The following is a 16,923-nucleotide window of genomic DNA, read 5'->3' as shown; positions in this document are numbered from 1 at the left end:
GTGGAAGAAAATTTTCGTAATTTTCAATCATTCATATTTTAACAAGCAAAAAACATAGTGGTGCTATTCTTATTTCGCTCACTGTATGTGTCATGATGCAATGCAAAGGTTCGCAGAAATAATTTGCTAATCAAAGTTTTGAAATATTATAGACTTTTTTATTTGGAATCTTTTTAAATCTTTTCAACTGGTTTCTCCCTAGCTCTTTTTCGAATTATGAACATTTATTATCAACTTTAAATACCTAAAGATTATTTCTGTGCTATATATATAAGAGAAGTTTTATCGACGGATTTCAATTATAATCAAATGTTGTGATGAACTTTGAGCAAAATGATAATGTTTTCAATAAATATCAGTATGATGGCTTAAGACATTTCCAAATTACTGTACTTTTCAAATTTCAGGGCTCAATAGACATTGATTTGTCATGCTATAATTTTACGTCTATCTAAAACACAAAATCATCAACAAAGGTACAATGGAATTGCTAAAAATATATTTAAATACCTTTTTTAATAAATGAATTAGTTGTTCTGTCTATCATTCTCAATTCCAACATTTCTATTCCCGAAATAACTCTCATTAATCTAGCCGAAAACGAAGTCATTGGAGAGATTGGTAATTGAAAACTACAACGATCGTAAAAAGATACAAATTAACGGCTTAGAGGAGTTTTAAAGGACTAAGGATCTATAGCGTTGTATTTAGGGTCAATCACCAGGAAAAAAGGGAGCGTTCATATAAATCGTCCACTGTTTTTTGCAATATTTTCGTGAAAATTAAACAGATTGAATCTTATTATATTCCCTGATCTCGGCAGATCTCGGCAGATCTCTCGGCAAAATCGGAGTCTGTTCAAACCTATCTATTGATGGTTGTGCAATCGAAAGAGTACGTCAAGTCAAATATCAGGGAGTACAAATCGATGAAAAGCTAAATTTTGTAGCTCACATCGACTATACTATTAAGAAGATTGCTATGAAATACGGAGTACTTTGCCGAATTAATAGATACATGACATTCTGGTCAAAAATAATCTACGTGAAATCAGTTATAACCAGAGACCGACAAAAAACACAAACACAACACAGTACATAACGTGCAACACAAATCCTGGAGTGCTGACACATAAATTTTTGTGTGCGACACTTTGGTTTGGCACAGCACTTCAATTGTGTTGTGTTGCATCAAATCAACACGACACAGTTCCCAGTTGTGTCGTGTCGAGGATAACACAGCATGCAGCACAGTGTTGTTACGAGCAAGGCTATTTGTTTACCCGTCGCACTTGACTGGACAGCATTTCTCCGTATTTTCAATGGCGAAGCTCTTCACTCACATTGTGTTGAGCAAAAGCAAAAGAAAAAAAAATATCCAGTTCGGCTGCTAGCAAGTAGGCGACGAATTGAAAAAAAAGCTAGCTGGCAGGAGCAACAATGATAATCGTATCGGGACCGGCACACGAACACACTGTGTCGTCAACTGTGTCGCATACTGTGCTGTGTTGCGGCCGACACGCAACAAAAGTAGATTGACACAGACACAGCACAGTTTCGTTTCGGAAGTGCTGTGTCATCAAATTGTGTTGCACTTACTGTGTTCGTGCTGTTTTCGGTCCCTGGTTATAACGCCACACTTTGGCTATTGCGCTACAATACTGCTACATGCATCAGATACGCAGACAAAGCGGCTACAAAGAATTCAAAACAAGATAATGAGAGTGATATTACGATGCAACCGATATACTCCTAGTGCTTTTATGCTTGATATGCTGCAATGGTTGTCAGTTAAGCAGAGGATTACATACAACAGTTTAATTTTTATATTCAAAATGAAGAAAGGAATGTTACCAACTTATCTATTGGATGGCCTGCAGTACGGAATCGATATCCACAGATACAGTACAAGGAGAGCTCAAGATTTTAGATTGCCAAACACGAAAAAAGAGATGAGCAAGCGATCTATCTTCTACAACGGATTGAAGATGTATAATGATCTACCGATGAACACCAAAGACAGTTCAAACTTGAATGTTTTTAAGAAACTGACAATACAATATGTCAAACAGACAATTTGATACAAAGACTAATCCTAAAAAGGATAATATCAATGTGATGAAGTTCTGACGAAGCATCAGATAGAAAATTGTACGGTGATGGACATACGCGGGAGTAAGACGAACAAGTCGTACAGAAAGTGAACTATTAATGTTTACATAATTATCCAGAGGATAAAACAGTCCCTCCCACTCCTAAAGAAGCGTATGGGGTGGAGGATGGACCAATGGGACCATCACAAAAAAAAAAGATTAACTTTTTGTTGTGCCAAACAAGTGATAAAATCGAATAATAAGTCATTGACGAAATAATATTTTTCACAAAAAACATCATAAGTAAACAAGAACGGTTTCATCGAAGCATAATGAAACGGATGTTGGATCATCATTTGAAGATCTGCATGGCCTTCCTGGGAAACTTAAGATCGCTTCGGAGGGCTTTAACTCGTATCTTAGGGGTAAGTTTCTTTTCGAGTGTCCTGATTCCAAACGCGGTCGCCACTGCTGATGCACTATTTCTCAAACACCAACCACCTACAAATTTTTCGCTGACAGAAAATTGATCACATTTATAAATCGATGATTTGTCTCAAAAATCTACATTTCTTCTAAAAAAAGACAGAAAAACCTACCAAGGCCTACTCCTTAAGTCTGGAAGAAAGTTTTATTGCAACTAATGAAAAAGAAAGGTATGCAAAAAAATCCTCAGTCCAAGCGTATTTGTTCTTGGAGTTACAGAAACTCTCTTTAACATTTCCACGTAATTCCCGCAACCAGAATTGTCTCTCTAATGGCAAACGGCTTTGCTCTGCTTTACGTTCAGGTATCAAAAATAATCTCATCGTTCTCTATCACATTGCTAGGTGGATCCATACTTCATGCAGAAATCGCTGTAGTCGAAAGTGTATCATAGAATGAGGAATCGTTATTGGAATTCTAAACACTCTTCTCATTTTCTTCATCATTCATCACATAAAACTTCTTCTTTTTGAAAAGTTTTAATATCTGTTTCTTGTTGAATTTATATTAGTCGCACCCGTGAAATAACGTTCTCTTCGTTGAAATCTGCCTCTCTCTGAAGCAATTTTTCCTAATTTCTAAATAGAAGACGATGGAAGTGCATCGTGTTGCATCCCATGCCTCAGCTATCCAAAACAATGCATCTTTGATGTTGATATGCTAAAACTTTCGTAAAATTCTCCAGGACGATTCAGAAAACTTTGCATTAATAACAAGATTTTATCATCTAAATAATATATAATCCATAAGCTGGAGCAATGCAATGGGATTTGAATGCAACAAAATTGAAATGGAACCATTTTTTCTTCAGCTTTACAGTGGGCTAAACAGTTGTTCTATAATACTAAGACGCTTGTATCGGAAGCTTAACGTGTTCTACAAAAGCCGTGATCTAGTGAACAAACATCTTTAAAAAAAAACTCCTTCAAGAATCGTTTTGGACCTTTTTTTCAGCATTACTGAATGGCCTGAACGTCACCCTTTCATTATTGCCTTTTCTTCCTGGCGCCACAAACGCGAAAGTATATGTGCACTTTTCACTTTCATCTGCATTGAAAATCTGACCCACGGACATTATTCTCCAATAATTAACTTTAAAAAGCATGTATGAGCATGGATTTTTTTCCCGGGAAACGCAGAAGGGAGTCCGCCCTGTATTTTAATAATTTGAAGTTTAAAGTTTATCAAAGAGTTATTATTACTCTTTCTGTACTACGTATCTAAATTTAGAGACTAATTTTAGATTTTGGATATATCGCTTAATATACATCTCACGATTTTTGAAACCCACCTATCAATATTCAATTGCAAACGATGACAAATTATGCCATATTTTCATGCCAAAATTTAAAAAAAAAACTACAATGTTTAGTTTTTAACTTTGCATTAGCTGAACTCACCGTAGTGCTTTGCGAGGAATCCGAGCAGTTTTTCCGACGGTCGATCGATGGCCATCTCCGAGGGTTGAATCTTTTCCTCGTTCAGCATGTATTCGAAGAGCTCCTTGCCGAGACCACCACGCTGTCGCGACTCGTGAACGTAAAAATCTAGCACGCACGGTGCCGTCACATTGACGGTTTCTCCAGTCTGGTCGAACACGTACAGCGATTTGCGACCCACCTTCAGGATTCCCACCACCAGGCCGCTGCAGGGAAAGAAAAGTCATTTGAGTTCGGTTAGAAAGTGTACAATTTGTCCTGGTGAGAAATGGGGACATATTTTCAAACCGCGCTGGATTTAGGAGCGACTTTTTCAGAAAACCAACATACAAAAAAATGAGGAATAACGGCTGGGGATAAATAAAAACGACGGAATGGCACCAGGACACGCAATCGTTGCTGCCTGGTTTACAAAGAAAGTTGAAATTATCTTGAACTGATTTCGTACAACTGCGGTAGAATTTGTGTTACGAGGCTCGAGAAAGTTGAATTGTTGGAATAATTTACAAACTTTTAAAAGAAGTTCTACAACCTTGCATTAAAAAAATCTGGAAAAATCTGCTTATCATATGATTATAAAAGTTGGAAGGCTGGAAGGCTACAGACAATGCTTAAAGGATTAACTTTTAAATCTTTTTCATGCTATGGAAGAAAAAATATTCAAAAAACCTTAAAAAACAATGGCGCATACTTACTTTCTATCGTTCGATTCGAACATAAGGTAGATGTGATGATCGGAGCTCCGCAGTTTTTGCGAGGTAGTGACCGGATTCGACAGTCCTTGGGCATGGGCCGACAGTTGACCGACAAAGTTAATGATTTCGGCGATTTGTGCGGTGGCATCGCTGCAAAAAATGAAAACAAAACAAAACAAATTACAGTTAAAGCTATAAACACAACTGTTTTAATCGTAGTTTGATTGAGTCTGATTTGACTACAGGCTTCCGAACAATAGATCGAAGCAACCCACGCTTTTGCCAAGTTTGGTCCCGCACTCAGCAGATTACTAGATTACCCTTAAAAAGCACATTTGCGGATCGATCTGCCAAACCAGGTTCAAGTGGGAGACTCATCACGCCAAAAAGCCAACACATACTACGATCAGTAGGGTAATAAATTTCGTTCGGGATTAAACTCTTCCCTTTTTCAGCAAATGCCCCTTTTGGGGTCGTTAAAATTATAACTATGTATTTTCAAGATTGGCTTCGGGCACAATTGATTCGAATGGGCGTTCAGCAGAGAGCGATTTTCGGCCAGCGGGAGAGCGAGCGATAAAATCGTGTTGACATTTTTAATGAGCTTTTGAATGCCGTGTGCGGTTTTCGGGCAGTCTAATGAATTTGATGCAAAATCTAAAACAAAAACCTCTAATGGGGTTGATTGATGAGCTGATCCGGTGGATACGATACTACACCTACCTACCACCCGATTTGACGTGACAGCATTTCATGATGCTAACCAAGATGGATTTGGCTGATTTGATCGGATTATTATTACCATAGTCTGATTTTGATTATCCATTCATTATACCTTATAAGATAAGGATGAAAAACTGAGCTTAATTTATATGTGTTGGCTTAGTTTAACTATCGGAAATTGTTACAAAATTTGAAAATTATGAATTTTTGAAATTTGATTAATTATAATCTTCATAAATATACAATAGGTAAAAAACAATAAAAAAATACTACAATCTGAATCTCAAATCTGCCTCTAAATCATTTTTAATGAAAATCTCTTAAAATTCCAAAGATTCAATAATCGATGCAAACCCATCAAGTTAGATGCCAACTTTATTTGCCAATATTTATTCCAATTCTTAAAGATTTGAATGAGGACTTTTGAACAAAATTTTATCATATCATATCATAGCAGTGAAATTTTAAAACTTTCAAATTTCCAGGATCAAACCTTCAAGATTTTCATACTACATTTTTAGAGACGTTGTAATACCTTAAAGAAATTTAATGCATATTCATGAAATAAACTTCACATTTCCAGCACCTAATTTTCGAGATTTATAACTGATTGGGTCAGCGATATTCTAATCTTCTAATTTTTTGCTACTGTTTTAATTGATTTTCTCAATTAAAGAAAGATTTCCAAGATTTAAATACCGTTTTCTGAGAAGCAATGCCAAATTCTTAAGAAATTTATACCAAATCTTCTATTAAGATATCAGACTCATAGCGTATTATTTTTAAAATCTTTCAGAAATCAATACCAAATGAATATTAAATTTAAAAAATATCTGTGTCAAATTATTTACATAAACTTTAAAACAGTTATGCCAAGCATTCAATATAATATTGGCTAGTCATTGGTACATCTCTAAAAATATCACTAACAAATATTTCACATATTAAGATATTCCAAATATTTGCATACTAACGAGAAGTATATAAATTCCTTATATTTGAGCAATAAATCGATTTTTTTATGATTCAGCAATAAAAATTGAAGATTTTAAAGACCACTCAAAGGATTCTTGCCAAATCTTCATTTTGTACATGTAAATTCAACAAATGCATATCCAAGCCTTCATGATGTGCATGCTTAGTATATATCTAACAATTTTTCATCATTCTGATGCCAAACTTTCAGGATATCAATATACAGTTTAGAATATATGTTTAACAAATTTTAAAAATATCTATTTCAAATTTACAATAAATCAATCATCTTTAAAAAATTTTTTAGTATCATTGCAAAGGTTGAAAAAAAAAACCTTTTCATGTCATTTTTAAACATTAAGAAATCTACACCAAATATTTCAAGATACTCATTCCTAATCTTCATAATTTCGATGTCAAATTCTTAATATACATATCAATCCTCAATTTTAAAAATATCTTCAAAATAGTAATATTTAGTCTTTACAATTTCTATATGATGCATAGCAAATCTTCAAGATAATCAGATCAAGTTTTTTAAACATTATTATGAGTACCAGACACAAAGACTAAATACAATGATGGTTAAGTGTCGTTAGTTAAAAAATGAAAAAAATAGAAAATAAAAAAATAAAAAAAGAAGAATAAAAAAAATATAAAAAAGAAATGATGGAATAAAATAATAAAAAACAAGAAAAAAATTGAAAAAAGAAGAAAGAGGTGAAAAAAATTGAAAAAAGAAGAAAAAAAATAAAAAAATAAAAAAAAGAAAAAAAAGAAGCAAACAACGAAGAAAAAAAGAAAACAAAAGAAGAAAAAAAAAGAAAATAAAAGAAGAAACAAAAAGAAAAAAAGAAGAAATAAAAAGAAAAAGAAAAAAAAAGAAACATAAAAAGAAAAAAATAAAAAAGATAAAAAATAAAAAGAAAAAAATTAAAACAAGAAGATAAAAATAAAAAAAAAAATAAAAAAGAAGAAAAAAAACGAATAAAAATATAAATAAAAAGATAAAAATATAAAAAAATAAAAATATAAAAAAGAATAAAAATAAAAAAAAAGAATAAAAAATTAAAAAGGAGAAAAAATAAAATAAAGGAAAAGAAATAAAAAAAAAGAAAAAAACAAGAAAAGAAAATGATAAAAAGGGGAAAACGAATAAAAAAAGAAAAAAAATTAAAAAACTTAAAAAGGAAAAAAATAAAAGCGGGGAACAAAAAAATAAACAACGGAAAAAAACTTAAAAAAATAAAAATAGGAAAATATAAAAAGGAAAAAAAATAAAAAAGGGAAAAAAATGATAAAAGAAATAAAAAATAAAAAAAGGAAAGAAAAGGAAAAAGAGAAAAATTAAAAACGGAAAAAATTCAAACAGGAAAACAATTAAAAAAGGAAAAATCAAAAAAGGAAAAAAAATAAAAAAGGGAGAAAAGATAAAAAAGGATAAAAGGGAAAAAAATAAATAAGGACAAAAATAAAAAAGGAAAAAAATAGAAAAAGAAAAAAAGGAAAAAAAAGGAAAAAAAAAGAAAAAAAAAATAAAATATAAAATTAATAAAGAAGAAAAGAAAAGAAATTAAAAGAAAAAAATGAAAAATAAAATAAGAAAAAACCTCATGAAAAAATGAGAAAATAAATAAAATGAAAAAAAAGAAAATATAAAAAGAAATTTAAAAAGAAAACAAAACAAAAGAAAATAAAACAAAAAGCGTTAAAAAAAATTAAATTAAAAGAAAATATAAAGAATGATCATGAAAAGAAAACAAAAAAAAAAGAAAATAAAAACAGAAAATAAAAAAAATAAAAAAAATAAAAGAAAATTATAAAAAGAAATATATAAGAAATTAAGAAAAAAAAAATTTAGAGATAAAATGAAAATTAAAGGAAAATAAAAATAAGAAAAAATAGAAAATGAAAATAGAAAATATTAAAAGAAAATGAACAAAAAAATACAAAAAAAAATAAAAAAAATTAACCAGGGTTGAATATTTAAAAAAAATAGTGATATCAAATTGGTTTTAAATCTATCTTTTCAGAATAAATGTCAAATTATCAGCACCTTTATCAAAACTAAATCTACCAGAAAAATATGCAAAATTTTGATAGTACATATGCATATCGTCAAGACATCGATGTAAAATGTTCATTACTGTCAAATCGTCGTAGTTAATACGGAAAATTCTTAAACATATCTGTTTAAATTTATTAGAAAATCAATGATAAACTTTCGAAATATTTATGCCAAAAGATATCAATGAAAAATTCTCAATATATTACTTACTTACTACTTACTTATATTGACGTAAACTTAACCTAATTTACTACAGAATATTTTAGACATAAACGCCAAAATCCAAGTTGTCAATTTAATTTCTATGGATCACTGCATTTATAGCTTTTCTCCAGAAAAATTGTTAATATTCTGATGCCCACTATTCAAAAAGACTTCTGATACCAGTTTCAGAAATTCAACTGTTGGTTCCTTCAATAGAAAAATAGCAAAGTTTTCAAAGTTCAATGGAAACTTTTGAAAATAAATCCAACGTCAAAGGCGAGGAGTTTTCCAAACCTGCCAGACATCAATGTAAAATTTCAAGATAGTAATCAAAAATTTGAATATATAATCCTAATTTTTAGAATCATCATGCCAACTAAGGAATGCCAAGTCTTCACAATTATCCAGTCATGCATGCCAAAACTTCAACACATAGAAACCTAATGTAAGAGACATTTATGCCAAATCGACATGATATAAATGCCATAATTTTTAGATTTGACAGTCAAATTTTTGAAGATATCAATGTTAATTAGCTCATGTCAACTCTTTCGATAAGCTGATGCAGAATCTTCAAGGCCCGAGTAACAATGTAATTATTTTTTTTCGGGATTTTCATCCTATAGGATTAGGGATTTTCATCCCTTTAGAGTAACAATTTTAGTTTTAATCAAACCTTCACAGCTCGCTTAAAACTATTCTATCAGTTAGCGTCAAACTTTCGAGACGTTCAGTCGTGTTCTACGAGCGAATAGTAAATCGAAGTTTCACACGGTCTATTAATAACGCTTTCTATTTACCAATTCGGGTCAAGTGTCGCGACGCGAGCTCGCGCATTTCGATTCCGGGATGGCACGTCGCGAAAATACTTTTCGTATTGATTTCTCGAACATTCCAAAGCCTCCGGCTTACGAAGCAATACACAACTTTATCGGGCAGCAGCTCGAGCTAACACGTGAAAACGTAACTATGATTCAACCGAGCAAACGACATGCATGTGTGTTCGTAAAGGTCACTGACCTGGCACTTGCTGAACAAATCGTAGAACAGCATGACAACAAACACAACGTTGTGATCGAGGGCAAAGCCTACAAGCTGCGCATTATCATGGAAGATGGAGCTGTTGATGTTAAAATCTTCGATCTCGCCGAAGAAACTTCCAATGAAGACATCTCTGATACACTTGCCTCTTACGGGGAAATTTTATCGATTCGCGAACAACTGTGGGATGCTAAATATCTGTTTGGTGGAACATCAACTGGAGTGAGAATTGCGAGGATGATCGTTGAGAAAAACATTCCCTCGATAATAAATATTGATTCCCAACAAGTAGCTATCAGTTACAGAGGTCAGAAACCGACATGCCCCCACTGTAATGAATTCGTCCACATAGGTATACCCTGCATTCAAAACAAAAAGCTTTTGGTGCAAAAACTTGCTGCCGATCAAAACAAACTCTCCTATGCAAAAGTCCTCTCGAACCAGCCAAACCCAATACCACCATCAGCCCCCAAGGAAACCTTCACGGACCATACCCCGGCAGCTGTACAATCGCCGACTCAACAAAACCGAAAACCTCAGCTCGTGCAGATGAAACCTCTTACTTTTGAAGATAATTCGAAAGTCACCATAATGCCACCACCGATAACCAGAGCCGCTGTAAAAAAACACGAAACTTTGCACCGAAAACTACCCGACGGAAATGAGACTGATGATTCTGCCACCTCTTCAACCAGCTTGCGCTCCAGCCGAAACAAACCACTCTACAAAAAGAGCAGACAGAGTGCCGATGAAGACATGATACTATGAACACAGGTAGTATAATATAGGAACTATTAATATCAACACTATCACCAACACCAATAAATTAAACGCTCTGAGAACCTTTGTGAGAACGATGGATCTCGATATCATTTTCTTACAAGAAGTCAAAAACAACAACCTGTCCCTACCAGGCTACAACGTCCTCTGCAACATAGATCACTCAAGACGAGGAACCACTATAGCTCTTAAGCAATACATACAATTCTCACACGTCGAGAAAAGCTTAGACGGGAGAATCACTACACGAGTAAACAACACAACACTCTGTAATATTTATGCTCCCTCTGGCAGTGCGTACCGCAGAGAAAGAGAGATCTTCTACAACTTCTACAATAGTAATAGTCCAGCTCTCCAGGCACTTATACAACAAATGAAACTTTTAGACGTGTGGGTTCAGTTGTCTCCTAGAGAGTCTTAACACACATATATAACACACAACTCATCAGCTTGTCTAGACCGTATCTATACAAGCTCCAGCCTCCGAACGTATCTACGATCCATCAATACCCATGTATGCTGCTTCTCGGACCACAAGGGTGTAACAGCAAGAATATGTCTTCCATCTCTCGGCCGAGCACAAGGTAATAGCTATTGGTCCATTCAACCACACACTACAGCTGAAAACATTGAAGAGTTTGAATCACATTGGCGTCAATGGACCCGACAGCGACGAACCTTCTCCTCATGGACTGAATGGTGGATAGGTTTCGCGAAGCAAAAAATAAAACGTTTTTTTCGATGGAAATCTAGCATTGCTTACAATCTTTTCCATTTCGAACAACAACGTCTATATGCCAATCTAAACCGGGCATATAACGAGTATTACCAAAACCCCCAACTATTAACCACCATCGATCGTATTAAATCCGAGATGCTTCTTCATCAACGTCGCTACACTTCGCTTTTCGTTCGCCCAAATGAAACATACCTTGCAGGTGAATCCTTATCGTCATACCAGCTTGGTGACCGACGGAGAAAACAAACTCTAATCACACGATTGAAAAACAGTCAGGGTATTATAACGCAAGAACCCGAAGAAATTGAAAGATCGTTATTGAGCCACTTTCAAAATCTGTACGCGAGAGGCCACCGAGACGAACATGCTGAAGACCAGTTTTTATGCACCAATACAATACCGAACGACAGCGAAGCGAACCTGGCCTGCATGAACGAAATCACCACTGCGGAAATATGGACCGCAATTAAAACTAGTGCACCACGGAAAGCTGCTGGCCCCGACGGTATACCGCGCGAATTCTACCTGCGAACATTCGACGTTATCCATCGTGAGCTAAATCTCATACTGAACGAGATCCTTGCTGGTAACATACCTACGGAACTAGTGAGTGGAATAATTGTATTAGTGAAAAAAAAGTGCAACGAAGAAACAGTGAAGTCTTACAGACCAATATCGCTATTAAATAGCGACTACAAACTTGTCTCCCGTATACTGAAAACCCGATTGGAAAAAGTGATGGTAGAACACCATATTCTCACCGAGAGTCAGAAATGCTCAAATCCAGGAAGAAATATTTTTCAGGCGACACTCTCTCTCAAAGATCGAATTGCGTCCCTCATCGAACGTAAACAGAGAGGGAAACTGATCTCCTTCGACTTGGATTCTGCGTTCGACCGCGTAGATCACCAATACCTGCAGAATACCATGTGTTCTCTGGGACTCAATAGAGAAATGGTGAACCTTATCATCAGATTTGCTGAGCGATCATCTTCTCGTCTACTAATCAACGGTCATCTATCGGCATCATTTCGGATTGAGAGATCTGTGCGGCAAGGAGATCCTCTCTCCATGCATCTTTTCGTGCTATATCTACAACCTCTTCTATCACGAATTGAGCGTGTGTGTGGTCGGGATTTGGTAGTAGCATATGCCGACGATATAAGTGTGATAGTGACAACAGTGAACGAAATAGAACTTATAAAAAATTTGTTTACACAGTTTGGTTTGGTATCGGGGGCTAAGCTAAACTTCAACAAGACTACTGCTATAAGGGTATATACGGGCGACAGTATTGGAGAAAAATTGGCCTCAGCCATAACCTCAAACTTTGATGAGCTGACGGCCTTACCAGTGATGCTAGGTGCGTTACTAAAATCAGTATTTGTTTTTTTTAAACTAATTATAATATTTCTGAATTGATTAAATTTTTTAACAATAAACAGCTAAGCGTTTGAATTCATTACGGGGCGTCTTTAATAAAATAGATGAAGATAAGCCATCTTCCGCTAATGAATTTTCAAGGTGAATTTAAAACATCTGAAATATATTTTCATGTACTGCTCGGTAAAGTAAAAAGAGTTGTTTCCAACTTATAAACGAATGCAAAATCATTCACTGCTACAAAAAAAAGTAAATTCATAAAAGCCACGTCTATGTTGACTATGAAAATAATAGCCTGCATGCTCTGATTATTTATAACATTTTCACATAATTCGCTACATCGTTTAAGTGTGCGATACAGACAGTTGTTATTCAGTTCAGATAAATATTGCGTTTAATTTCATATTCTAATAGAAATCTAGGGGAAAGTTGCAAATTCTCAGTACTCATGAAAACGTTTTTCAATAAAAATTCAATTTAAAATATAATCATTTTCCAAATATCAATGCACTTGGCAGCCTTGACCACCCAAAAAAATCAAAACACGAGCATCTATGTGTCGCTTTTCCACAGGGCGAATTTGTCGATATTCGTACCGCAAAATCGCGTTTATCGTGCGCCCTTCTCAAAAATTGATTCTGTTCTCCCATGGTTTGAGGTTAGGGCTGAGGCCTCCTGCTAAGGTGGTGTTCGTGTAAAACTGTCAATATATCCTAATAGATGTTGGGTTCCTAAGTGGTGAACCGATAAGTGTACCGTGGCTTCAAACAACAGACACAATCAAGGTCTTGGGAGTGATGTATGCTAACTCTATTCGGGTGATGAACAGAATGAACTGGAACTCACTAGTTTCAAAAATCACTCAACTTACATGGCTTCATTCGATGCGCATGTTGAGTGTGGGACAAAAAGTTATGCTTCTTAACACTTTCGTTAACTCAAAAATGTGGTATATTGCCTCTATACTTCCACCAAATTCCCAACATGTGGCAAAAATAACGTCCATGTGTGGGAACTTCATCTGGAAAGGACACTGTGCGCGAGTGCCTATGCAACAAATTGCTCGGAAAATCGATCAAGGGGGGCTTAACTTTCACCTACCAAGCCTGAAATGTAAATCCCTCTTGATACATAGACACTTGGCAGAAACTGCATCCATGCCTTACTATAGTGCGTTGATAGCAAGTAATACGGCAGCCCCAACTAGTCTCCCCGATATCAAAACCATAAAACAGTTATGGCCAACGCTACCCCCAGACCTGCAGCGAAGACATAGTGCGAACGAGATCTACTGCCATTTCCTGACACACACTGAGATACCGCGAGTTGAACGAAGAAACCCGACCATCGCCTGGAAACAAATTTGGAGGAACATTTCTATGCGTAAGCTTAGTTCCGCCCAGAAAGAAAAGCTGTATCTGTGGACGAATGAAAAGGCTATATGCAGACAACTCCTACATACAATTGGAAGAGCTGACGACGAGAACTGCGAGCACTGCGACGCGCAGACTGAAACGATAAGACACAAATATTGCGACTGCCCCAGATTGAACGACGCCTTTCACGTATTTAAAACGAAAATCAGCGAAATTCTTAATAGACGTAGAACACTAAACTTCGAAGATATATTTCGACCAGTCTTAAACACATTCAGCAAAGAAAACAAATTGAAAATATTAAAATATCTAAGTAGATACATCAGCTTTATTGATTCAAGCAATAGCAGATTAGATGTTTCAGCGTTAGAATTTCATTTAAACTTAGAGACGTGATATGATATGTAAACTTATCTTATATTAGACATCAATAAAACAATTTTAAAACCAAAAAAAAAAAATAAAGCTACTTTATCAGCCGGAGCGCTTTCTATGCTTTAGCACAACTGCTTTAAAGTTAATATTTGGACTAGTTGGCCCAGATATGACAACTTTTATAAAGCTAATTATAAAAGCTTATTGACTCCCACACAGAATAGTTTTGTTGAACCTTGTTGCGTTGCAATTTATTTTTATATTTGAGTTCTTTTTACTGGCAATCTCAAGTTTAATATCTCTAGGTAGCGAATAATGAACCGGCCCTGTTGAAGCGGATTGAACTTCACGATCCGACGTCAAGAGGGCTACCAGAAGTAAAATGGCTTGTCGGTGTAGCGTCCATACAACCGCTGAGAAGAAATGCTGGAATTTCGCGCGCGATCTACTAGCATTGTCTTGGCAAAAACCCGAAGCCAACCTCATAGGGGGATGCGATCGGGAAGCCTTCTTGCTAGCTGGGAAACTGAAAACCGGGCTCTTAATATTCGAGACACTGATTGGAGAAGTCGCTCAGAAGTCGAAAAATTCGTAGTCCGTAGTCGTTGGATCTACATATATAGAATCGGAAATCTGAAAATTGTTGAAGCTGGTAGTCTCCGACACGTTATTGTGCATTCAGTTCGGTTAACGGGATCTTTCGGGTAGCGGAAGTGCCTACTGGTTGTTGAACCTGGTCCTTGGAGGCCAATTGAAGGTCTGCGCTAAGATGCTGGGCGGAAGTGATTGGCGCGCCGTCGGTAAGTTTATTTTACTTCTAAAATTTGTTTGTTATTCTTCCGATATTTCCCTTGAGATTGCCTAGTTTCAACAAACGAGATCCGCGCAAATTTAAATTGTCCCCCCCTGGAGTAAGAGTCCGGGCTAACTGATTGATGACCGTTGGCACATCTACTGTTAGTGGATGGCGCTTAAGTGCCGACGGTATAGTTTGCGCCTTTTAACCTCGTAAGATAATTTCCGATTCGTAGCAGCTATAAACGTAGCTGTAAGGGAGCTACGAAATAGCAAAGGGTGGCAAATCTATCAAAACATCGTCTGATATTGCGAAGAGATGGAAAAAATTGTCGATATGGTTGATTTTGAAATTGTGCAGAAATTCATGGGAAGTATTCCACGAAATGTTCAAAAGTTCATCACAACAGCTTTTTTTTTGTATTTTCCCCCAAAAGTTTAATAAAAACCCTACAAAAACATATTTCTACAAATTTTATTCGTTTTTTAGTCATCGGAAATCGGAAATTTTATGCGACCTGATTTTTAGTGGTACAATCCTTATCAGAAATTCTACTATAGTTAATAAGAAGGGAAATTTTTCTGAATCAGTGAAGTCGAATCGAGTTGACAGCTTTATTGCTAAGGGAAATTATTCAACGATATTTTTTCCATTTAAAAAAAATCCTTCAATTTGTTTCATCAATTGGAAATTTACCAAATACTCCAAATTTTTTTTTTTGAAACTTTTGAAAATAAATCCGTGTGATAAAAGTAAAACCAACCCCCTGTCAAAAGCTCAATGAACTCTTACCAAAAAAAAAACTTTCAAACCAAGAAATCATACTTACAGCGCTACGCGTCGATTGGGGGCAACGAATCCGGTCGGCAGCAGCGAATTATTGATCCGCACAATCCGCTGCCGGAACAGGGGATGACAGTTGAATCGGAACTCCATTTTCCAGTTGGGTTTATTGCCTGGTTGGTTTTTTTTTTCAGAGGGGGAGCTTATCCCTGTTGTTCTATTTTGTTAGAATCACACACTCACACTTCAGGGAAAAATCCCGATTATGGTTTTTTCTTATGGTTTATCACTTACACAATAAATATTGCACGGATAATTTTAAATTTCCCCTAACACTTGAGTTCTGGTAACTTATTTTGACATTTCACTTTTTTCTTCGGCGGACTCCACCAAGTTGATTGGCCTACTATGAGGACCCGTTACGATATGATGGTAACAATACCAGATGTGTTCCAAGGGGTTGATTGACCTAATTATTAATATCACAAATGCCGGAACGGGACGAATTTTCTGTAAGGATTAAAATGGAAACAAACAGAATATAGATATTAAAAATTAATCTCTAATATATGGATGCGATGTGTATAATTTGGTTTGAGGGTACCGCTTTTTTGTGTTGATTTGTTCTATGTCATTGCTCCGTGGAAATAAATCGATATCCAGCTTAGCTCGGATTATGAGTGCTGTTTATTTGGGTCTGATATAAGTAGAATGGTACCTATTTCGGTTGCACTTGCTGTACGGACGATTAAAACCGCCGCCGGCCTCATGAATATGCAATCAGTTTACTGCCAACAAACGATTGGGCCTGCCAGTCGCTGCTAAGTGTATCTACGTTGTTATTGGACCACTAAATTCATCCATTTTTGGTCACCAGTCAATTTCGTTACCGGTTGATATTAGCGGCTCTTGTTGGTCATAAATTCGGTGTTGTGTAATAGCATAGAGTAAAAGTAAATTAACGCGAA

The 16,923-nt window shown here is 35.4% G+C and overlaps 1 protein-coding gene across 1 annotated transcript; it reads right to left on the bottom strand.

Moving 5' to 3' along the window:
- Positions 1 to 3,964: 3,964 nt before the first annotated feature.
- On the bottom strand, positions 3,965 to 16,485 carry LOC129758682 (alpha-tubulin N-acetyltransferase). The gene is made up of 3 exons (XM_055756259.1): positions 16,002 to 16,485; positions 4,713 to 4,862; positions 3,965 to 4,223 (listed from the first exon to the last, which is right to left on the bottom strand). The coding sequence occupies exons 1-3, from the start codon at positions 16,106 to 16,108 to the stop codon at positions 3,965 to 3,967; spliced, it is 516 nt and encodes a 171-aa protein (XP_055612234.1). The 5' UTR covers positions 16,109 to 16,485.
- Between the last annotated feature and the right edge of the window lie 438 nt (positions 16,486 to 16,923).

Source organism: Uranotaenia lowii, chromosome 3 (assembly GCF_029784155.1).
Source record: "Uranotaenia lowii strain MFRU-FL chromosome 3, ASM2978415v1, whole genome shotgun sequence".
Lineage (NCBI taxonomy): Eukaryota > Metazoa > Arthropoda > Insecta > Diptera > Culicidae > Uranotaenia > Uranotaenia lowii.
The sequence above is the reverse complement of the archived record's forward strand: the minus strand, read 5'-3'. Positions and strand labels throughout refer to the sequence as shown.